The sequence below is a fragment of the Sporisorium graminicola genome, chromosome SGRAM_12 (assembly GCF_005498985.1).
Source record: "Sporisorium graminicola strain CBS 10092 chromosome SGRAM_12, whole genome shotgun sequence".
NCBI lineage: Eukaryota > Fungi > Basidiomycota > Ustilaginomycetes > Ustilaginales > Ustilaginaceae > Sporisorium > Sporisorium graminicola.
In genome coordinates, this window is record NC_043722.1 from 523265 (window position 1) to 546270 (window position 23006).

The 23006-nt window shown below is 58.2% G+C and overlaps 5 protein-coding genes across 5 annotated transcripts; 3 read left to right on the plus strand and 2 right to left on the minus strand.

The window, feature by feature from the left end:
* Positions 1-366: 366 nt before the first annotated feature.
* Positions 367-3882, minus strand: EX895_001740 (uncharacterized protein; the record flags this gene model as incomplete). The annotated part of the gene is made up of 1 exon (XM_029882339.1): positions 367-3882. One exon carries the CDS (start codon positions 3880-3882, stop codon positions 367-369), a length of 3516 nt encoding a protein of 1171 aa, XP_029741194.1.
* A 2977-nt stretch (positions 3883-6859) lies between these two features.
* On the plus strand, positions 6860-8536 carry EX895_001741 (uncharacterized protein; the record flags this gene model as incomplete). Its single annotated transcript, XM_029882340.1, has 1 exon — positions 6860-8536. The coding sequence occupies one exon, from the start codon at positions 6860-6862 to the stop codon at positions 8534-8536; it is 1677 nt and encodes a 558-aa protein (XP_029741195.1).
* A 367-nt stretch (positions 8537-8903) lies between these two features.
* EX895_001742 (uncharacterized protein) lies at positions 8904-9285 on the minus strand (the record flags this gene model as incomplete). The annotated part of the gene is made up of 2 exons (XM_029882341.1): positions 8904-9143; positions 9277-9285. 2 exons carry the CDS (start codon positions 9283-9285, stop codon positions 8904-8906), a joined length of 249 nt encoding a protein of 82 aa, XP_029741196.1.
* Positions 9286-10096: 811 nt separating this feature from the next.
* Positions 10097-12058, plus strand: EX895_001743 (uncharacterized protein; the record flags this gene model as incomplete). The annotated part of the gene is made up of 1 exon (XM_029882342.1): positions 10097-12058. One exon carries the CDS (start codon positions 10097-10099, stop codon positions 12056-12058), a length of 1962 nt encoding a protein of 653 aa, XP_029741197.1.
* A 1311-nt stretch (positions 12059-13369) lies between these two features.
* EX895_001744 (uncharacterized protein) lies at positions 13370-22540 on the plus strand (the record flags this gene model as incomplete). Its single annotated transcript, XM_029882343.1, has 2 exons — positions 13370-13960; positions 14075-22540. The coding sequence occupies 2 exons, from the start codon at positions 13370-13372 to the stop codon at positions 22538-22540; spliced, it is 9057 nt and encodes a 3018-aa protein (XP_029741198.1).
* Positions 22541-23006: the final 466 nt, after the last annotated feature.

The following is a 23006-nucleotide window of genomic DNA, read 5'->3' on the forward strand; positions in this document are numbered from 1 at the left end:
TCAGAGCCGGTGACTGCAAGGAGAGGGAAAAAAATGAAGATGCACGTCAAGCAAACAAGCATGCTGAGAGGGGACAACGAGGACGCGGAGGAGGCATTGGAAACAGTGTGAGAGGAAGGGAAGAAAGGATTAGATGATATAGCGATGTAGAGGGACGAGGAGAAGCGCAAGGAAAGGGATATGAAGTACAAGGAAACCGAGCGCCACAGCAAAAACGGGTGAGAGAGACGCAAAGGACTGACTGGCGCTTCAACCAGCCAAATCCATTTTAAGAGGGGTAAGGCGCACAGAGAAGGGCCAGCGGGGTATGCTAAATGGTAGGTTGTTGTACAAAAGAACGTCGGCTAGAAGCACCAAGCACCATGTTCAGGATCCGTCCTGACCACCTGTCCCAGATCCGAACAGGCTGCCAAAATTGCTATCCCATCCGTCGCCTCCAAGACCCCCTCCGCCCGCTCCATCGGTGGAGAGCTCAAAGTCGAAGATGTCGTTCATCGAGCCGCCGAATCCGAACATGCTGAAATCTTCCGCCCCACCCGTGCCACCGACACCGCCGCTGCTATTTGCGTCCGCAGCGCCGTTCATGTTGCTGCTGTCCATGCTGGAAGCCCCGTTGAGGTTGGTACCGGCATTGGCGCCGTTCTCGCTGCTGTTGCTGCCTGAGTTGAGATCAAAGGCATTATTCGACTCGGTCGAGTTGGCAGGCGGACCAGCGGGAGGTGGCATAGCTCCATCGATGGGTTGAGACGTAGGCTGCGCGCCAGGACCGCCTCCGGCGACCCCATCGGGCTTGGCCAGCGCGTCTCGCCCAGGCGTCGCAGCAGACGCACTCGCGGGCGTAGCATCGTTGGTTGCAGCAGGCGTCGTCGGCCCAGCAGCACCGTTGCTACCCGCAGGTGCGGAGGAGGCGGAACCAGAGCCGGAGCCGGGCACCGAGGCTGCAGTAAGCACGGGCGTCTTAGTGGTCGCTTTCGAGTTCTTTCGCTGACGAGCGTTGCCCTTCTTGCCCTTTTCTGCAGAGCCAAGCTTGGGTGTATTGGGTACATTGGACGCAGCCGGTGACTCTGCTTGACCTTGCACGTGGTTGGCATTGTTGTTGCCGGACTGCTGCTGTTGCAGGCTGGTAGCACCGATGCGCGGTGACGACGACGAAATCGAAGCAGAGCCTGGTGGACCCATACCTCCAGAGCTGTTGCCAAGTTGCGAAGCCACCCTTTGCATACCAGGACGCTGCATGTTGGCCGGCGACGAGCCCATCTGCACCGACGAAAAGTGGCTCGTGTGGGGGTCCTCCACCCCACCCTGCGCGGAAGGAGGCCGCGCGGGGCCTTGCATCTGTTGCTGAGGCTGCTGAGGCTGCTGGAAGGAACCTGGTGGACCTTGTTGACCAGGCTGTTGCATCTGCTGCTGCTGCTGCTGCTGCTGCTGCTGCTGCTGCTGCTGCGGCTGCTGCGACTGCTGACCTGGTCCGCCCTGGGCATGCTGCGGACTGGGCCGGGCCACATTGCCGTTGGGCATGCCTCCAGGTCCCATCATGCTCGCCATGAGACCGGGATCATGCGTTGCCATGAGCGGGGTGATACGGCCGGCGGCGGCTTGTGCGTTTGCGATCTGCGCGGCTCGTTGTTGAGGCGTCATGTTGGTCATACTAGCAGGGCTGCCGGATGCTGCAGGGCCTGGCATACCGGGACCGCCCATCGCAGGAGGCCTCACTTGCGGTGAAGGACCTGGTTGACCGGGCATGCCGGGCTGCATTCCGTTGCCCTGCGCTGCAGCTCCAGCGCCACCCTGGTAGTTGGCCTGGGCGCGCAAAAGGTTCTGTAGCCCTTGCGCCTTGGCCTGATATGCTTGGACGTTGGCGTAGAACTCGGCGGCGGTGGTCTGGTTGGGCGCGTTCTGTGCTTTCATCCATTCTTCGCGCATGGCAGCCTGGACGCTTTGGAACTGATTCATCACCATCTGCTGCTGATGCGGGTTCAGCTGTGGATGTTGTTGCTGCGGTCCTTGGCCTGGTTGTGGTGGACCTCCAGGCTGCTGTTGTTGCTGCTGCGGCTGGGGTTGAGGCTGCGATCCACCGGGAGTCGGCGGCTGTTGCGGTTGAGATTGGGGAGTGCCAGCGGCCAAGACGCCCGGTGGACCAGGCATGTGTTCGAGTCGATTCCCTTCGGCGCCTGGCCCGACAGAGCGTCGACCGTCCATGCCGCCGCCCGGTGTGGGAGGAGCTGGTGACCCGCCCGCGCCCGGCATTTGCTGAGGACCCATGGGCGGTCGCACCTGCATTGCGTTGGGCATAGGCGCCGCGCCCGGGATGCCCTGGCGTTGCTGTTGCATCATGCGGTGAAGCGCCTGCTGCTGCTGCAGACGGGCCTGGAGCTGCTGTTCCATGAGCTGGTTGCTCATTCCAGGCCGCACGGCCTGGGCATTGCCTGGGTTGTTTGGGTTCATCGAGTTGATCAAAGCCATCCGCGAAGCCGGAGTGAGATTCTTGATTTCGTGTAGCGGAATATTCTGTCGTTGAGCGGCTGTGATGAGCAACTGCTGCTGTTGTGCTTGTGGAAGCGCCGCCGGGTTCCATGCTCCCGGAGCCGCTGCGCGCCCATTGGGACCAACAGCAGCTGCTGCTGCTGCCACGCCGCCCGCAGAATTCGGGTCAGCGTTGAGTCCCGAAACGACAATGTTTGGGAAGCGCGAACCATTCTCAGGTGGTTGATACTGAGCTTCGAGAGCCTCGGTCTTGCGCGTGGCTTCGGCGAGGCGTTGCATGTTGCGTGACTCTTGGTACTCGTAGTAGGCAGCAGCCTCAGTTCCTCCGCGACCAGAACGCGCGGCAAAGACGTCCCAAAAGATGGCCCAGTACTCGAAAAGCAAGCCCTGCGGTGTCCGAAGTGGTACCTCTGGTGGTTCTGTCATACCAGCCTCGTTCATGAGCGCTTTGGCCGCCGAGTTGAAGCCTCTGCGGCTGAGGTAGTCCCAGACGTAGACGTCGAGCTTGGTGGCTTCTTCTCCCCATACGCGACCATCCGAGGCGGAGGCCGAGTGGCTGAGGTTGGCTTCGGCGCCTTTGTTGTCAGCTGAGACGCCATCCTCGGGGCGCGATCGCTTGTCCTTGCTCTCAAAGTCGGGACTTTTGCTGGCAGTGCGCTTCTTGCTCATCATTACCGAGTGGCTGTTGGGCGTGTTTGGCTTGGCGGTGCTGTTGGGAGAGGAGGAGTGGCTTAGAGCCGTAAAAGCGGGTGGGTTGCCGTAGGGCTGGGGAGGGTAAACAGTAACCTTGGCCTGATTGGGTTGCGGGACGCTTTGTTGGCCTTGCTGCTGCTGTAGCTGCTGTTGCTGCTGTTGTTGCTGTTGTTGAAGCTGCAAGTGCGAGTGTTGTTGTTGTTGTTGCTGCTGCTGCTGCTGCTGTTGCTGCTGCTGTTGCTGTCCGCCAAGATGGTGCTGCAGGTGTTGAGGCTGTTGGACGTGCTGCTGGTTATGCTGCTGCTGCTGCTGCTGCTGCTGAAGATGGATCTGTTGCGGATGCTGAGGGTGCTGCGGATGGTGGATTTGCAGCTGTGACGGCTGGTGTGGCTGATGCTGAAGCTGGTGATTGAGCTGCTGCGTTTGCGGGGTGAACATGGTTGCCGACGCAAGGGCAGGAGAAGCTAGCGGAGCGGCGGAGAAGGACGAGGGCCGACTGGACCCAGGTACGTTGGAGGCAGGGGAGGGTTGATTGAAACCAGAAGGCCAGCCCCACGCGTTGACGGGTCCACGTGGTGCGCCAGCGTTGGCGGCGGCGAGTTGATCGATGTGATGAGCGGCCGGGCTTGGCGAAGCGGCAAGCTGCGAGGATGGATGAGGAGCGATGAAATTCTGACCTGCACCTGCAGTAACAGAGCCGCTCATGCTAGTTGGAGAGGTTGCACGAAAGAGGCTGTCGAGTGACAACAACGAGCCGAGACCTTGTTGTCCGAATCAATGTTGAACAGAATCAAGGCACAGGAGAGGGATCGCGGAGACGAGCACGGATGCGAGGATCGGCCAAAAGCGGAGAGGTGGCAGCGTCGACGATCCACACGTAGAGTTGTGAGTACGTGAATTGCAGATCCAACTACCGGTGCATCAGCGGAGGGAGAGCCGAGTGGCAATCTAGCGCGAAGCTGGGAAGCAGGAGCCGATACGGACGAGTAACGGCAACATGCACGAATGCTGGAGAATGGAAGCAATGACGACGACGGCAGCAATAACGACACTGCAGCGGGAAGACGGTGTCAGAAAGATCTGCGGTGCGGCGGAGCTGCTTATGGTCGATCCGAGCTGTAGTGCGGCAAGAGTGCGGGAAGCAAAATCGAAGTATTTCGATGATCCGCGATCAACGCGAACGGTGGCAGCGGTGGCAGCGATGGCAGCACGCAGGAGCTGGGATTGCACAACACGGAAGGGTGATCGGCGCGAGACCGGGCAGAGTCGGCAGAAGGATATCGCGTCTGCAAAGCCACCAGTGGGTGAAGGATGGTGTGAGGACCAAGGATCGCGTTCGGGCGAACCAGAGAAGCTAGGTCGCTTAGAGAGGGCGATAGGAGCTCCGACCCGCAAAGGGAGGGTTGATGCTTGGGTTGCGAAGGATAGGAGAGAGAGAGAGAGGGAGGGAGGGAGGGAGAGAAGCTAGGAGAGACGGAGCAGGAGAAAGAGGGTGTGTGTGCGTGTGTGTGATGGTGGTGTGTGCCTCTGGGTTCTGCGTCGGTAGCAGAAGGAGTGGACGAGGGTAGCTTGCAAGGCAACCTGCAACTTGCTGGCTGTACGAAGCAACGAACCGTCCGTCAACCGTTGATGCTGGCGCGAAAGTAGAATCGGACTGACACGCTGCCAAAGCCTCGCGAAATTCGGGTTGCGATCAAGCCTGTCCTGTCCGTTCCTTGCGTTGGCTGCAGCGTTTTCTGCTTCTTCTTCTCTGCAGCTATCAGCAGGCCTGTATGACTTGAACGTAGAGAGCTCTTGTTACTTGCTGCTCATACACACACACAGACATATACACACTTTCTCTCTCTCCCTCTCTGTGTCTGCTCTACATGGACGGATACGGGCAAGACTTTGATCCTGTCTTCTTCGATGAAAGGGGAACGAGGCGCCCTCTCTCTCTCTCTCTTTCTCTCTCCGCCCGCCATGATGTCAAGGACTGGAACAGCGCGACTACAAAGGTGGGGCTGTCCGATGTTGAATTTCATTGGCTTTTTCGAAATTAACTTTGGCCGTCTGCCTCGTTCTGGCTCTCACTCTTCCTGACTGGCGCAAATTCACAGAACCAAAATGACAGACGCGATGCCTGGTTTTCCGAAAATTCACTCCAAATCAACCCAAACGACGCCCAGACCACTGACCACTGCTTGCTTGCCTGCTTGCCTGCCGGCCTTCCATTTCAATTATTATTATTTAAAATAGGTTCGCAGGATATCCATTCAGATCCGAATCGGCGCTACCACTCTCCAAGAGCACAAGTAGCAGCAAGCGACCTTGCAGCCTTGCCAACTTGCAGTGGTGACAAGAAAGCTAGCTACCTACCCTCTCACCTCGGACCTATTCTTAGCAGAGAGCCACAAGTCGGGGATACGACGTCCATCGATAGGACTATATGACTCTGCTCGATCATCGACAACAGATACGAGCTCGCACTCGGAGCAGCTCTTGGAAGGAAAGGCATCTATCTATCTGTCAAGCAGCTGTCGTCGCCCGTCGGCTTCAAAACTAAACGAGAGGACCTGCATGTTCCGAATACAACCTGAACCTTCGAAATTTGTATTGGTCTGCGTCCGAACTGTTTAGCGTTGAAAGACGCTCTGCTCTGTCTTCTCTCCCCTCTGGCGTCGAAACAAGAGCGTCCGTCGGTGGTGGTGGAGAGGTCTTCTGCGCTTTGCGCTTGAAGAGGCTGTCGATGGGGACACCACTCGAACAGCACTCGAGCATTTCGAGCAAAGCGGCTGGCCCAGTTCCGATCATTCATGCACTGGCACTGGACACAAAAATTCGACGAAGACTTGAACCTGATCACAGCACTCCAAGGGCATCCGAATTCCGCTGGCACGGCCGCTGGTGGAAGAGTTCAGATAGATACAAAGAGCATGAAGGAGTCTTGATCTGCATCTAGAACTTGCCGTGGAACAACCAGGCGTCGAGGCGCGTTTCTCACGACCAGAGCCACGAATCGTTGGTGCTGGACGCGTCTACGAACTCTGTCGTGCACAACACAAACTCGCTATACGTTCTTGCTCTAGCATCGTGGCACCGCTCTGCACCGCTCTTTTCTGGTCGCTACGAGATGGCCTTCAGCATCGAGGTCCTCAACCCGAACTACAAAGTCCATACTTCTTTGGCCATGAGCGAGCCGCCAACGAGCGGTAACGATTCAACGCGTTTTTACGTTGTCGAATCCTGGCAATTCAAAATTTGAGCTTACTTTGTTAGATCCTGAATTTACAGCTAGAGAAGGAAGGCTGAGGAAGGAAGCAAAAAGCCCGGACGAGCCAAGCAACACAGACACACACACAGCAATACCCTCTCACTTTCCGCGCGACTCTTTCGATTTCCGAAAGCTGTTGCGCGCTCAGCACACTTTCTTCTGATCAACACTTTTTGAAGCGCAGCGTGTTTGTGCTTGTCGTTGCTTTCGGGTCTTTTCACACACACACCTTCCCTTCATCACTCACATCATCGCCACTATCAGCGCTGCCCTCATCGTACTGCGCGCAAGTACACCATACACGTACAAACGTACCTCTACAGAGCCAACACGCCGACAGCGAACTAGGCGCTGGTACAACCTTTTGATCCGGACCCTCCTTGCACGCCAGGGCCACCCCGCACCTCTTCCGCACACTGATCGGAAATCATGGCACAGCTCTTCCAGAAAGATCCGCGTAATGCGGGTCTCTTCATTGGCGGCGAGCGTCTCTCTGGCGCCGAGATCCGCAACCAAAATGTCCTCGCTGCGCAGTCGATTGCCAACATTGTCAAGTCCTCGCTCGGGCCCGTCGGTCTCGACAAGATGCTCGTGGACGATATCGGCGACGTCACCATCTCCAACGACGGCGCCACCATCCTTTCGCTTCTTGAAGTCGATCAGCCCGCAGGGCGCATCTTGGTCGAGTTGGCGCAGCAGCAGGACAAAGAGGTGGGCGACGGCACTACCTCTGTCGTTATCATCGCCGCCGAACTCTTGCGCAGAGCCAACGAGCTGGTCATGAACAAGATCCATCCTACCACCATCATCACCGGCTACCGTCTTGCGTGTCGAGAGGCATGCAAGTATCTCCAGGACCAGCTCTCTACCAAGGTCGAGACGCTCGGCAAGGAGTCGCTCATCAACGTCGCAAAGACCAGCATGTCGAGCAAGATCATCGGCGCCGATGACGACTTTTTCGCACAGATCGCCGTCGACGCTATGCTCGCCGTGAAAACCATCAACCCACGCGGAGAGACCAAGTACCCCGTCAAGGCGGTCAACGTGCTCAAGGCGCACGGCAAGTCGGCGCGCGAGTCGCTCTTCATCAACGGATACGCGCTCAACTGCACCGTCGCCTCGCAGGCTATGAAGACGCGCGTCCGCAACGCCAAGATCGCACTGCTCGATATCAATCTCGTCAAGCAACGCATGCACCTCGGCGTACACATCACCATCGACGACCCTGATCAGCTCGAGAAGATCCGTGCTCGAGAGAGCGAGATTGTGCTCGAGCGCGTCCGCAAGATCCTGGCTTCGGGTGCCAACGTCATCCTCACCACCAAGGGTATCGATGATCTGTGCCTCAAGGAGTTTGTCGAGGCAGGTGCTATGGCGGTGCGACGATGCCGCAAGGAGGACCTGCGCAGGATCGCAAAGGCGACCGGTGGCCAACTTGTCAGCAGCTTGAGCAACTTGGAAGGCGAAGAGACCTTTGAGGCCAGCAGTCTCGGTCTCGCCGACGAGGTGGCTCAGGAGCGTATCAGCGACGACGAGCTTATTCTCATCCGCGGCACCAAGACCGTCAGCTCGAGTTCGATTGTCCTTCGCGGAGCCAACGACTACCTGCTCGACGAGATGGAGCGCGCGCTTCACGACAGCTTGTGCGTCGTCAAGCGCACCCTCGAGAGTGGCTCCGTCGTGCCCGGTGGTGGCGCCGTCGAGTCGGCGCTCAGCATCTACCTGGAAAACTTTGCTACGACGCTGGGCAGCCGAGAGCAGCTCGCCATCGCCGAGTTTGCCCAGGCGCTCCTCGTCATCCCCAAGACGCTCGCGGTTAACGCAGCCAAGGACAGCACCGACCTGGTGGCCAAACTGCGTGCCTACCACAATGCTGCACAGAACGCCAACGCGGGTGACCCCAAGAAGGCGCTGCGCTTCTACGGCTTGGATCTGCTCAACGGCCAGGTCAGGGACAACCTCAAGGCGGGCGTGCTCGAACCCACGGTGAGCAAGGTGAGGAGCTTCAAGTCGGCGCTCGAGGCTGCGACGAGCTTGCTCCGTATCGACGATGCCATCACCATTGCTCCTGAACAGCCACCTGAGGATCCTCACGCTCACATGTAAGACTGCCATCAACCAGAAAGCGACGCACTTGGATGTATCAAAAGCAACTCCGAACCTCATCTATCAAGTAACATCGTCCGTTGAGCGTCGTACGCTGTCGCCTGTGTGTCTTGGACTGTTTCGCCGAGGGCGTAGAGTGGAAGAGATTCACCGTCTGAGACAGAGACTGACACGTTCCTAGTGAAAATGACGGCTCAAGCTGCCATATGTGCGTCTCTGCCTTTTCGGATGCTCATTCGATCTGCTCAAAGGCATCTAACCTGCTCGGCAAGCCTGTCCACTGAATGCTGAGTTGTGAATGAGAATGTTTACCGATACTAATACAACAAGCTGACAAGTGGAAGTGGAGCCGACAGCGTTGAGGGCTCTATGCCGACTCGTCGGGAAGCTCTCTCAAGTAGAGAACATTGTTACATCTGATAAAGACTTCGCCGAGCATGCCGTTGGATTTGCCATCCTGGAACTCTTCGGTGTTGGCGAGCTGCAGGTTCATGTAGCTATCTGTGCTGACGAGGAAGCCCTTGTATTCCATGCCCCACTTGAGGCGCACCAGCACGGGCTTGCCCGTTTGCAACTGCAGGAAAGGTTTCGGGTTGACTGGCTGGAACTGTGATCGCGTTCAGGACAAGCGGGAGAATCCGAAGGAGAAGATCAAAACAGGCGTCAGTGTCGGCGTCCCTGGCGGTGATGGTCAGGGAAGGGAGCGAGCAAGCACGACAAGGCTGTTGGACAGTACTTACGCTCGACATTGTGTTGTATTCTATGCTGTACAGGCTCGGCTAAGCCTTTGGCGTGGATATCTTGAGCTCGTTCAGGATGAATCTGCTGGACCTTTGTGAGGCTGAGCTTAAGCGTTTGACTATGCAGAGAAGGTCGTCGGCAATTCTGATACAGAGAAGCAGCGCAGCTGCGTCGAAAGATTGCTTTCGTATCGAAATGGGTGGCAGCAGGTTCGGGGGCTGGGTGGTCGCCTACAACAGCCGTCGATTTCGGATCGAGGGTGGGGGATAAGGGTATACGGAGTTGGGCGAGGCTGGAGAGGATGGAGGATGGAGGACAAAACACATTGCGCGAAGGATGGTCAGCTCCACCTTCTTCTCACAGAAAGTCGCACGGAAGAGCAAAAACACAAAAGCCAAAGCCCATACTTTTTCGCGCTTTAACAAACCGGGGTCGGGGTTTTAGCGGAGGTGCCATGCAAGGGTTCACTTAGCTCAGGCCACACACAGGTTACAAGAATCCGGCAGCACAAACGCTAGGAAAAAGGCGCCGAGGCCCACACACAAGCCATGGCAAAAGCCTCGGTCCCGCGCATGTTTCTACTCAGCTCCAATCAGCCTTTGCGTCAAGCCATCTCTACTCTTCAGTATCGCATCACACACTTCGGGCTTGGCCCGAACGAAACAAGGGAGCTCTCAGTAGAATGGCGTAGAACGACATTTGGCTTGCTCGTTGGCTGGCACGATTGGAATCTTTCGTCTCCGTCTTCGTTTCCGTTTTCAATGCGACCCTGAAGCTCCTTCATCCTGAAGCTCATGCTCCTCGTACAGCCTGTTCGCCATGGTCGGAATCTCGATGCAGTCAGCATCAGCTGCAACGCGCTCCGAGCACCGTCTCGTCGGTAAGGCGCGCATCCATGCCCCACCAGCGCTTCAGCTGCCTCTGCTGACGCTTGGCATACTCGGTGCTCAGACAGTGTGGTCCATGGACATGGCATTTGCTCCTCCGTATCTGCTTGATCTGGGTCTGTCAAAAGCAGCGATGGCAGCTGTCTTTGTAGCAGGCCCCCTCTCTGGACTGATCGTACAGCCTCTGATCGGCAGCATGGCCGACAACAGTACATCCAGACACGGACGCCGTCGACCGTTCCTCGCAACCGCGACCATCATATGCGCCTTCAGCGTCCTTCTCCTCGGCTTTGCCAGTGAAGTCGCTGCATGGATTGCTTCGACCGGAAGCAAAGCGCATCAGAACCTCGCCATCTTCATCGGCGTGCTGTCGGTGTATCTGGTCGATTTCTCCGTGAATGCCGTCACAGCGCTCGATCGCGCGCTCATGGTCGATGTGGCATCAACCGAGGACCAGGCCGACGCCAACGCATGGGCTGCTCGTCTCACCGGCGTCGGCTCAGTACTCAGCTTCCTCATCGGCAACCTGGATCTGCCCAAGCTCGCGCCTGGCTTCCTGGGCAAGACGCAGATCCAGATCATCTCGGTTCTTGTCAGCGTCATCTTGATCGCGACGCATGCGATTGTGGTCCTTCGTGTCGAGGAACAGGTCCTCGCACATTCCCGTTCCCATGGCTCGAGAAAGCCAAAAGGGCTCGGGCTTGTCGCTATCGTTTCCGACCTTTATAAGCAAGCGCGAGGATTGCCACCACCTATTCTCGAAATGTTCAAGGTGCAGTTCTTCGCCCAGATCGGCTGGTTCCCCATCCTCTTCTACAGCACTGTGTGGGTCGGCGAGATCTACAAGGCCGACGTGCGGCTCAACGGCGGCAAGCAAAGCGATCACGAGCTGTTCGAGCAAGCGACGCGCGCAGGAAGCCACGCCTTTTTCTGGCACGCCATCTTGTCCTTGGTCACCTCGATCGTGCTGCCACTCGTGGTACCGAATCCCGTGCACGAGGCATACGTTCACCCAGTCTGGTTCGCCAATTCGAGCCTGGTGCGCAAGCTGCGGAGTCTGCGCGATCGTTGTCCAGAGCTTCCCTTCTGGTGGCCTTTTGCCAACTTTGTGTTTTTCATCTCCATGTGCGGCACCTACTTTGCTGGTCTCACCAAGTCGGTCTTCCTGGCGACATGGGTTGTCGCCGCGGTAGGCTTCTGTTTTGCGATATCAAACTGGGTCCCCATTGCTCTGCTGGGCATTCTCATCCACACGCAGCAGGTGCAGCCAATCCCAGTTTCAGTCAGTCGTGGTGCGGCAGCTTCTTCTGTGCATGCTGAACGCGAGGAGGACGACGTGGCCATGGCGCTACTTGGCGACAGCACGCGGGACAGCGAAGGACACAGCAGACCGATGGCGCACAAGTCTTCGCACGACTCTTCCTCAGACAAGGGAACACGACCGCCCTCTGGGCGATATGGCGGTGGTGCTGGCTCGGACGATGACGAAGAAGAGCAGCTGCAAGGTGCTTTGTCCTTTGGCGCAGCAAGCTTGCACGAGGAAGCGCAGATACGAGATCGAGATGCGGACCGAAACGGCGACGATCGCGAAGGCGGCGAGGGTTACAACGGCAACGTCGGCAGCACAATGTCGCACGCTGGCACCGTGTTGGGGCTGCACAATGTTGCAGTGGTGGTACCCCAGTTTCTCGTCACGGCCGTGTCGTCGTTGATCTTTGCCATCATGGAGCCCAAGAAGAGCGGTGATGGCAGCAATGCAGGAGGAGCAGGATCGGGAGAAAACAGCGACGCTTTGGGACTCATCTTCAGGCTTGGCGGCTGCTGTGCTCTGGTCGCGGGCATCCTCGCTGTCCGGCTGGTGCGCAGACACGGCGACGAACTTCGAGGATACTGAGGGGAATCGCTTCGTTGCAGCAGTCTTTGCAATGCCACCCTGTTGGATTTCCTGCTACAAGGCCGAGCTGATGCTCATACAGTGCATTCCCTGCGCCCTTCCACCACTCGACCGAATTCAAAGATGAAAGCCATCATCCCTTGGTGCTGAGCATGCCCTTTGTGCTGGGTATGAAGACAGCCTGTGTTGAAAAGCAGCAGGAATTCATCTTTGGGGTGCTTGCATTGCACTGCGTCGTGCAAGCAACACCCGCACGCAATGAGGCGAGCTGGATCAGCGCATGGATCGCCAAACCCTAAGTTTCGGCTGCAGCAACGAGTGAATGTTTGTTCATCTTGGGTTAAAGGGACCGTACTCTCTGCAAGTAACCTGCCTTTGTTTGGCGAAGTCCTTCATTGAGGTTGTTCTTCTCTGACTTTTGCGTGTGGGTGTGGGTGTGTGTTGACGTGTGCAAGGGAAGGCCCTTGGCTGGCTCACTCAGTGTCTCCTGGGCTTGGAGTAAGGGTCCACTGACGAGCCCTTCCTTTGTCTGTAGCCTCGAATAGCAATTAACGAAATAAAATCGCAAAACCCACAAGCACACACACAACTCGGCGCACACTTACTTACCAGCACAGCAGGAACCCAACACACACGCGCGCACGCGCCCTTTTTTCGGTACAGTCAACTGCATCTATCGCTCCCCACGAGGACCGCGATCCATCTTCTTCGTATTCGGAGCAGCTCTTTCCTTGGTCTTGCGTCCATTGTCTTTTTTGCTCTTCGCTCGCCCTACCTCGCTGACTCCGCTGCTATTCGGGGTGTTCCGTCCACCCATTTGCACCTTGGTTACACGGATCGAACGGATCGACCCTTTACTCGGGCCAAAGAGAGCTGCGAGTCGCCTGCTACAACGGCATCCACGACCTTGTAGCGCATCACACCACGAAACGGTCATCGTTGTAAGTGTTCGGCTGTGCGCCGACTCTGCCGTCTTGCTGCTTGGACGTCCGATCGGTCTGCATCTTCCGACATCTTCGTCGCTTTCTTCTGGTCCTATCCGACTTTCAAGTCACACTCGGGCGCGCGGTCCAGGCAAAGCGAAGCGCGAGCACCATCACTGGCTTGGGCATCGTCACTCCTGTCCACCGTCTCTGGCTCTCCCTCCCACTCTCCCTCTCAGCGCGCGCCCCGCTTGCAAGATTGTGCCTCACTCTGATTCGTCCGGTCTCAATGCATCTCATCGGTCATCTGCCAGCACCAGAGAAGGGAGAGTCAAACTAGATACCATCAACTATCGCACAGAATTCCGTCCGTACCACCCCCACCACCATGAGCCCTTTCGCTGCTCTTCCGACAGGTGCTGGCGGTACCGGCAGCCGCAATGGATCCGTCAGCACCCACGCGAGCATGGAGGCAACCAACTCGGCAGCTTCTCACGGTGGCTCCACATCAACGGCAGCAGCCTCAACCGCTCCGCTTATGCAGACGCCAGACGCTCGTCGTCACGGTCTCGGCCTCATTAACGGCAGCGAGGCTCATTCTTCGCCTGTATCGCAGTCCTCGGCCGGCTTGTATCATCAGTTCCAATCGAGCCGTCAAGTTGCATCACCACACCAGGGTCAGCAGTATCCGCAGCAATCGCATCATCAGTATCAGCAACAGCAACAGCAACTTCATCACCACCATCACCACCATCAACACGGCGCTTCCATCAGCAGCTCAGCCGGCTTGCGTCACGATTCCACGGATAGCGGTCTCACCCCCACCTTCTCGAGCAACGCCATCGCGTACAGCAGCCCGAACCCTACAAACGACGCCCTTGACTCGGCTTCGCTGTCCGCCCACACCTCGACCGCCGTCTCCACCAACGCCTCGAGCCACGTTCTCATCGCAAGCATCGTCCAGAGACTAGTCAACAAGGTATGTGCACTCGTCTGCCGCAGAACCCATGACCTCTCACCAAACGTACATCTGACTCTTCCTTTTCACTTTTTTCCAATGTTCCGTGCCTCATTCCTTGCGGTCCGACTGCAGCTGCCATGCAACTCAGGCTGGCGTCTGCAGGTGGTCGAGGAGGACGACCTGGTCCGCTCGTGCGTCATCCACCTCATCAACCTCAGCTGCTTCCAGCTCGGAATCGTTGTCAAAGAGCTCCTGGGTGCCATTGAGTTGCTCGTCAAGCAGTCGTCACAGCAGCGCCTCGAACAACAAGCCAGCATCGGCATACTCCATTCGCAGCTTTTCATCCTCAAGGTGTTGGTCTCTTGTCTCAATCATCAGTGGCGCATTGCCTCGGGCTACACCAACAGCCCACTGCCGGAACTCGGTCCCCTTCCCAGCCCTGTCAACACCAACGGCAACATGGACGACAGCCTTGGGCAGTGCACTTCAACCTCAGCGCTTGGATGGCCCGATCCACCCGCCATGGACGATACGCAGGCAAAGCACGTTCTCAGCGTCATGACCTTGCTCATCAAGCAGAACGTCGCTAGAGACGATGTCAGCTTTTCCTCCATCCACGAAGGCGTTGAGTCGCGCCCCTCCTCCAAGAATGACCCCGCCGCTTCTCACAGCATGTCCGCGCGCGCCGCACCCTCGGAACGGTCGCTGCGAGACATCAGCCTCCGCGACGCCTCGTCCGGCTTCTCCACCAGCAAGACCTTCAGCAGCCAGTCGGGCTCACGGCTCGCTCGCGATGACTCCGACTCTCGCGAGGACAGTAGCACGGCCAGTCTCGGTGACAAGTTCCCCGAAGTCTTCATGCCCAGCTCTCTTTGCCTCGCTACCTCCACAAGCCTTCACGTCCTCTATCCTTGCTTTCCGCCCACACGCTCTCCATTCGATACGCCGCCATGCATTGACGAGCCCGACATGCTCAATGCTGCTGCTGCCTCTCCCGCCGCCTCTGCACTTCAAGGGAACAGAGCCGAAATGACAGAGCTCAGCTCGTCCGCCAAGTTCAACGCCTCTTCCTGGACTACCACCGCCTTTAGCCAGGACGTCGAGGGTTCCGACATCCCCAGCCACCTTCAGACTCGCATCTATCGTCTCGCCAGTCAAGTCGTCTTTTACCTCAGTTCGAGCAATTGGGTCGTCGTCAGTGCCCGACTGCGCAACCGACTCTACTACCTCAGCTCGACAATCGAAGAGGCTCCTAGCACGGCTGAGTTGCGGCTGCTCGAGTGCTCCAACTTTGAGCGTTCGCGCCTCGCCAGCATGCTGCAGGAGGTGGGCACCTCGTTCCCCCAGCTCAAACGCAGTGCGCAGTACGCGGTTGCCCTCACGCTCCGACGTGCCATCTGGTCGTGGATCCAGTATCATCCGACCGAGTTCGCCAGCTTGGCTGCCGCCAATCGCCGCTTTGAAGGAAGTCCAGATCTTGTCTTTGACCAGGTCTACACGCTCGCCGACACCACCAAGCGCAAGATTGCTTTTTGGCCCATGCTCACATCGCTCCTCATCCTCTGCCCAGACTTGGTGGGCAAGGCCGCCGTAGGAGAGAATCGTAAAGCGAGTGGCAGCCTTGCCAAAAAGTTGTCCTTCATCGACGGACTCCGCCGACCTCCCCGCAACACTGCCCTCGTCGACGTCGCCACTCTCTGCTGCATTGACCTCTTCAAAGCCGCGGCTTCCGTCCCTCGAAGCGAAAACGGTCTTCGCCTCATCGTACACGACCTCGAGGCCGAGCTCAAGGAACGCCTATTCGATCCCAAGCGGCCTTTGGCTAGCGGCAACAAGCCCATCGAGCTCATGCTCATGGTCGACTTCTTTGCTGCGCTCTTCCGCCTCGACCCGCAACGTGCCATCCGCGAGCTTGTTCCGGTCTGCATGGCCGAGTCGAGCCCTATCCACTTTAAGATTGCACTCGTCAAGGCATGTGTGCTGCTCGCCAGCGAACGCCAGCGCCTCCCATGGGCTCCAGACGTGAGCCTCTTGTATCCGCACACTTCCCCTCAGCTTCGCGCCTTCTTTCGAGAAACGACTTACCGACTACCGCGCTTCGACAATCGCGAAGCAGCTCGCAAGCGCGCGGCGTCCCGATCGGCTTCGGCCAGTCACTTCCGCCACGTCTCGCTCTCGGTCTCGGCCGCGACGGCTGCGTCCAGCGTAGAGGAGCTCGGCCGCCTGGATCTGCTTCAATCCATACTGCAGCTGTGGACACTCGATGTGGCTGCGCTCACTCAAGGTCTCGACTTGACCCAACCCAATGCGCTGTCATCCCTTTCAGGTGGCATTGTCCCTTTTGATCGCGAGACCATCCTGCGCAATGCCGTGCCCATTGACAGCATGCTTGGCTTCACGATATCGGTCTGTTCCCTCTTTTCCACGCCGCCCGAGTTTGCTACCTATCGCATGAGCTGTGCGGCCTTGCTTGCCCGCGTCTACCACTGTGGCCTGCTCGATCCCAAATTTGCCGAGTTTTGCGATCACCAATGTCGTGTTTCCCTCTCGTGCCTGCCCTTCTTCTTCAACATCATCACCGAGCAGCTCATGTCCTCTGATGCATCCGAGATGCAGCGCCATTATCTGGAACTCCTCCGTCGGTCACAGCTGCGGCGGACCTTCTTCATCGGCAAGGATAGCGATTGGACAGACACGGTCAAGGCCTCGGTCTATCCACCAGAGAACGAGCGCAAGCTCGAATACATCTGGGTTCAGCTTGTCACGCTGGTGATGATCTGCTCTAGCGACACCGAAGTCTGCTCGCGCGCCATGCAGTGTGCCCGCGACTACGCCAAGCTTACGGCCTCCATCACCGACTACTACGATTCGCTGCCCGACGAATGGATCCGCCTTTACACGGATCTGAGCGATCCAAACGTCCTGCACACGGGACGTATCGCTCAGCAGAAGCGCATTCGGGCGCTCCTACGGGATATTGAATCGCCATCGGCAGCCAGCTGGCTCGCGTGGAAAGAGGCCTACTCACGTTGGTCCAGCCTGACGCCTCTAGTAGCCAGGCCCGTCGCAGATGACACGCTACCGGCACAGGACAAGGCAGGACAGTGGCACAATTATGCGGGGTTCTTGTGCGCCTTCGGAGGCGCTTGCTTCTTGGCATCCACCGCCATCAGCTCAGAGATCGAACCGCTCGTCGCCAAGATCTTGCCACAGTTTTCCGACCTCGAACAGCAACCTGCTATGTTGGTCGAACAGTTTGTGCAAGAGATGGTGGACCTGCTCGTCTCCGACTCATTGTGGGTGAGGGAGAAGGCCAAGGAGACTCTCGGTGTCGATCTCAGTCCTCGCTTGGTCGGCATTCTCTTCCGCCAGATCCATGCCGTGCTCAGCGACTTTTTCGACAAGGAGACAGGCTATCCAAAGACGAACGAGATGTATACTGTGTTCGTCGAACAGAGCATCGGCGTTGCCACCATGGTGCTCGCGCGCCTCGACGAAGTCAAGACCTCTTCGTCGACGTCCAAAGTGGACATTGGCTCGCTGATGGTACTCTTCGTCGAGTACGCCAACTCGCTCGGCCGCGACGAGCAGGCGTTGCGCATCAAAACGGCCATGTGCCAGATGTGTGAGGCTCTCATGCGCAAAAAGGCGGCCTTTTCCTTTTCAAACGAGCTGCGCGTCCGCAACCGTCTCTTTCAGGCGCTCACCACCTGGACCTCCGACGGCACAGAGGATGGCTCGCACTCCACGTCCCTCGATGCACTCGACCGGCTTCATCGCGATCTGGACGTCGCTTGCCTCAAGTGCATCTCGATCCTGCTCGACAAACTCCCGCTGCTGCTTGCCGACGACGCACTCCTTCTCGACGACAAGGTGGAACGTGCCAAGACTCGCCACTTTGCCATGTACTTTGGCTATTTCATCCAGATCCTCAATCGTGCCAGGCACTCGGAGACGAAAGCATCCACGCGTGCGCGCGCTCTCACCGAACCAAAGCCGCTTGCGACCACCAAGAGCAGCAAGATTGACGCTGGGCGCGACTTCGCACCTCTCCGCGAGTCGGCGATCCTGGCACTCTCAAACCTGCTGGCATCCAATATTGACAGTGGACTGCACAACTCGTTGCCACTGGCCTATCACGAAGATCCGCGGATCCGCACTGCTTTCATGCAGATCATGACCAACGTACTCGACCAGGGCACCGCCTTTGACGAGCTCGAACGCATGGGTGGCGCGCGCCAGTCGACTCGCTTGGTAGACCTGGTCTGCCAGGAAAATCTGCAGCTGGCGCTCTCCATCTGCCAGGTGTGCCCGAGCCGCGACCTCGAGCCGATGAGCGTACTGCTACTCAGCATGTTTGATGCCAAAGGTGGGCTCATTCGGTTCTTGAAGGCTGCTGTCGAAGAGGAAATCCAGCGCACTGCCACCGAGGAGATGGTCTTCCGCAGCAACTCGTTCGGCACCACGCTCTTGTCCACGTTTACACGTACGCACGGCTACGACTACCTGCGATCCATCATAGCGCCGCTGATCGCCGAGTTCGCTCGTAAGCCGGCCGGCTTCTCGGTGGAGATGGACCCTTCGCGCGTCGAACCCGGTGGTAGTGCGCTCAAGAACCAGAGCGCTCTTGAGGAGATCGCACAGTCCTTTGTCGACGCCATCTGCTCCTCGGCGCACCGTGTTCCGGCCGTCATGCGCGAGCTCTGCCGTCACATTCGCAACGTGCTCGATACGCGCTTCCCTGCTTCGCGCTATCAAGGTGTGGGAGGCCTCATCTTCTTGCGCTTCATCAGCCCCGCCGTCGTGTCGCCGCACCTTATCGACATCAACCTCACAGGTCCGAGCAAAGACCTGCGACGCGGCTTGGTCTTGATCAGCAAGATCCTCATCACCCTCGCCAGCAACAATCTCTTCTCGAGTCACAAGGAGCCATTCATGACCGGACTCAACGACTTTCTCAAGAGCAACGTCTGGAAGGTGACCGCCTTCCTGGACCAAGTGTCGGACGCCCGCACGGATCCAGATCGCCTTGATGCTGCCGACCAACCGCTGGAGCTCGGCATCCATCCCAACGTGTACGGCATCGACGAGCGCGACCAAAAGATGCTGCACAAGTTCCTCTTCGAGAATGTCGACAAGCTCGGCCAGAATCTTGCTGATCGCGCTTCCAAGCGGACCACGGCGGTCGACGTGGCTTCCTTTGAGAATGACAAGACGCTACAGCGCCGCAGCGAAGAAGCCAAGCACGTCTACGACGACTTGTGCGATGCGCTGGCCATCGAGGGAGAGCCGAAGGGCGACGACGTGCCCGAACCCTCGTTCGGTGCTGGCAACTTCCAGGACTTCCTCCGCAGACACGCGGGCCGCAACATTGACGAAGGGAGCTACCGCTCCATCTTTTACGAGGGACCCGCATCTCGTGCCGGCCGACCGGTCCTTTACTACTCCGTGCACAAGCAAAAGGCGGATACGGTCGACTTCGAGGGCCTCATTCTCTATGTTCTGCAGACGCTCGAGACCTTTGCTTACCGCCAGTTTGACGTTGTCATCGACACCACTGCCTGCCAGCCGTTCAACGTGACGCCGAGTCAGTGGTTGCTCTACTTTAGCTCGCTGGTGCCCGCTTCGATCCTCGCCAACGTCGTCAACGTCTTGTTCGTCAACCCCAACACCACGGCATGCGTCGAGTTGCAGTTCTGGAGCGCATCGACGTACAACGACTCTCCGCTCAAGCTCGAGTTTGCGGATCGCCTGACCTCGCTACAGAATGTGGTGCCGTGCTCGACGCTCTCCGAGATTGAGTCGTGGATCGAGCCGCGCAACCTCGCTTTGGACAAGGCCACTGTGACTATTCTGGGCTCTCCGGCCGAGGTGCGATTCGACCAAATCACCCTGGTATGGTACTACCGCAGCCTGACGCCAGTTACCTTCCTGATCGGCGGCGAATACTTGCAGATCAAAGGCTTGAAGCAGCAAGATTGGTTGCCCAACGTTCCAGTCCGCCTGAACGACGTCTTTCACCTCTCGGACATCGACGACGTGCGTTCCATCTCGATTCGCGGTGATGACAACACGTTCTTTATATCCTGCCGCAATGGCTCGATCAACTTTGTCTTCAACTGCCGCGAGCGGTCCGAGGTGGTGCAGGCGCTGCGACAGGCCAAGGCACGTGTATCCAAGTTCCGTGCTAGCAATGCGGTGGATCGCGTCCTGCGGCCCAAGGCCGTACCGGGCACCTTGCTCAACATGGCGATGCTCAACATCACAAGCAACGATTCGGCTTTGAGGCTGAGCGCCTATAACCTGCTGTGCGCCCTCTCCACCTCGTTCAACTTTGGCGCGAGCAGTGCCAAGAAGCGGCTGCTCAGCTCGCGTGGCCTGGCGCTTCCGGCCAACACGATGGCGTTTGTGACGGACCTCAGCAAAGACTTTGCCGTGGCGGCACCGGGCGTTACGCTCGAGTTCCTGCTGTCGTTCTTTGACGGTTTTGAGCGTGCAGCGCCCAGTCAGAAGACAGTATGCTTGCACTACCTGTCGCCGTGGCTGTCAAATCTGGTCATGTTCGTGCACACGTCGCGCGAGCAGCAGGGCGAGTATCATCGGCGCATCAAGGAGATCCTCAACCAGCTCATCAGCATCACCACCAAGCAGCCAGACATGTACGCAATCATGCAACGCTGCGTGTGGTCGCAGCTTAGCCGCCTCGACGACCTCATCCCGACATTCTTGGATGTCTTCACCGAAGCGGCCATGGACTCGGGCCTGCACACGGAGCGGTTCGAGGCGGTGCTGGACACGATGGTTTCGTTTGCCTCGATCAATCTGCGCGGCAAGCTGCTGTCTCGACTGCGCAAGGTCGTTGCCAAGACGGCGCAGAACCCGATCGTTTCTCAGCTGCATCTCACTGCCTCGTGGAAGGAGATTGCGACGCTTGTGAGGATGAACATGGTGCTCTCGTTCACCAACCGCGTCGAGACGCTGCTATACCTGCCCGAACTGATGCATGTCATCCTGCTGCTTGCCGGCAACGGCGTGGATGCAACGCGACAGTCGATCTACGGCAGCGCCATCAACCTGGTGCACTCGCTCTGCACGGAAGACCCGCGCGAGGCTCGCAAGCCTGAGGAGGCTATGCCGCGCAGCGCCGAGGCGGTGGCCGAGCTGGGTGTGTTGCTCGAGCAGCTCGCCGAGCCCGAGTCGCTCAAGCTGTTCGGGCTGCCCACGGCCAGTTCGCAAGGAGGCAGCGCCAATGCAGCGTTTGCAGCGTCGCAGGAGATTGTGCGTGACACGCCCGACAATGCTTCGATCGAGCGACTTGCGACGCTGATGTACGAGATTGCAGACGTCGCTGCGCCCAACACAGACGCTGCCAACAGCTGGCGCGCACGATTGGCGAGCTTGGTGACGAGCACTGCCTTCCAGTACAATCCGATCATCCAGTCACGCGCTTTTGTGCTGCTGGGATGCTTGGCGCAGGGCGAGATCGATGACGACTTGCTGTACCAGATCCTGGTCTCGTTGCGCGGCTCCATCTCGGAGTGGGCGAGCAGCAACTCTGATATGCCCATGATCAGCATCGTGACGTGTCTGAGCAAGGTGGTCAAGATCCTGCCTCCGCGGTCGCGCTACCTGCCGCAGATGTTCTGGCTGGGCATCGCGATGGTACAGTGCGGACACGTGCCGCTCTTCAAGGCTGGCGTGGAGCTGATGCACGCGACGGTGACGAGCCTCTGGGAGCACGGCATGGCCGCGAGGGAAGGCAACGATCTCGTTGGATTCCTGCTGGATGCGCGTTTCGAGTTCCGCGATCTGGCATGCAAGCTCGACGACGAGACCGGGGTCGACTTCGAGATCAACTTTTCGTTCGGCATGGCAGCTTTACTCGTCAAAGGGCTGCGACATCCATCAACCAAGGAAGCGACGACCAAGCTCATGCGGGCCATGCTGCAATACTGCGGGGTGGACGGGCAAGGAGAGCGACGATCACAGGGGGGTCGGATCTCGGAGCGGCAGCTGGGCTTCTTTGTGGGTCTTCTGCCCACGGCGACGCGAGCGGAAGAGTTTGGACAGCTGCTGGCGCTGGCAGGCGTTGACGCCAGCGTGTGCAACTCGGCGGTGGAAGCGCGACGGTCTGGGTACAAGGGTCTGCGAGACCACCTCGACGTCCTCAACAACCGCATCGCTCTGTTGCTTGTGACGTTGGTTACGTCGTTGTTGCAGCACGCCGAATCGGATGCGGAGAGGCTGCTGCTGTACGGCTTTCTCAACGAGGCGGCGCGCGAAGTGCCGGCGATCGTCAGCATCCTGTACGACAGTCTGGCGCCGAGCATGAAGGACATCTTTGTCAACTGCTCCAACGGTGCCATTCTGGACGCGGTGCATGGGATCGCCCAGACAGCCGTCAGCCAGCCGTTCTTTGCGGCGCAAGCACGAGAGACTGCAAAGCGAGGTGGACCCACGGCCTATCTCGCCGAATCGGGCTATGCGAGCCTGCTCGGCTGCGGCGCGTTTGTGCCTCTGATGGAAGGACGTCGACACGTCCTATGCAAGCTCAGCATTCAGCTGGTGCTCGGCCTGACCGACGTTGGCACCTCCTAACCTTTCTTCTCACTCAATTATCGCCCGGTTTTGATTTCTTGTATCACGGGACTGGCTTTCCTTGTCACTTATACTGTACTCGATCGTGGTCATCGCTAATATCGAAAGTATCTGCCTGTTTGCTTGTTGGTTGGGACAGCAGTGCCGCTTGGTTGTAGGAGTCGTCGATGGACAGAGGGGGAAGGATGCCGGGAGAAGCGTGGTGCTGCGCGGAGTGAAACAATGTTTGATCGCGGATGCCAACAAACAACGCATGCGGCTGGGCACACGTGCGACACGCAAGCGCGATGCTGTGAGGGGGAAGGCGAGGAGGAGGGTCCAAGTTGGGGGGCAAGACCCAGAGGTGGCGCTTGCTGCAGTGAGTACTAGAGTCGAGAACCAATTTGAATCCGAGCAACAGCTTCAAAGTTGATTCAAGTGGAATACAAAATCGGGCTGTGGGTTGAAGAAGTTTTCATTTTTCGCC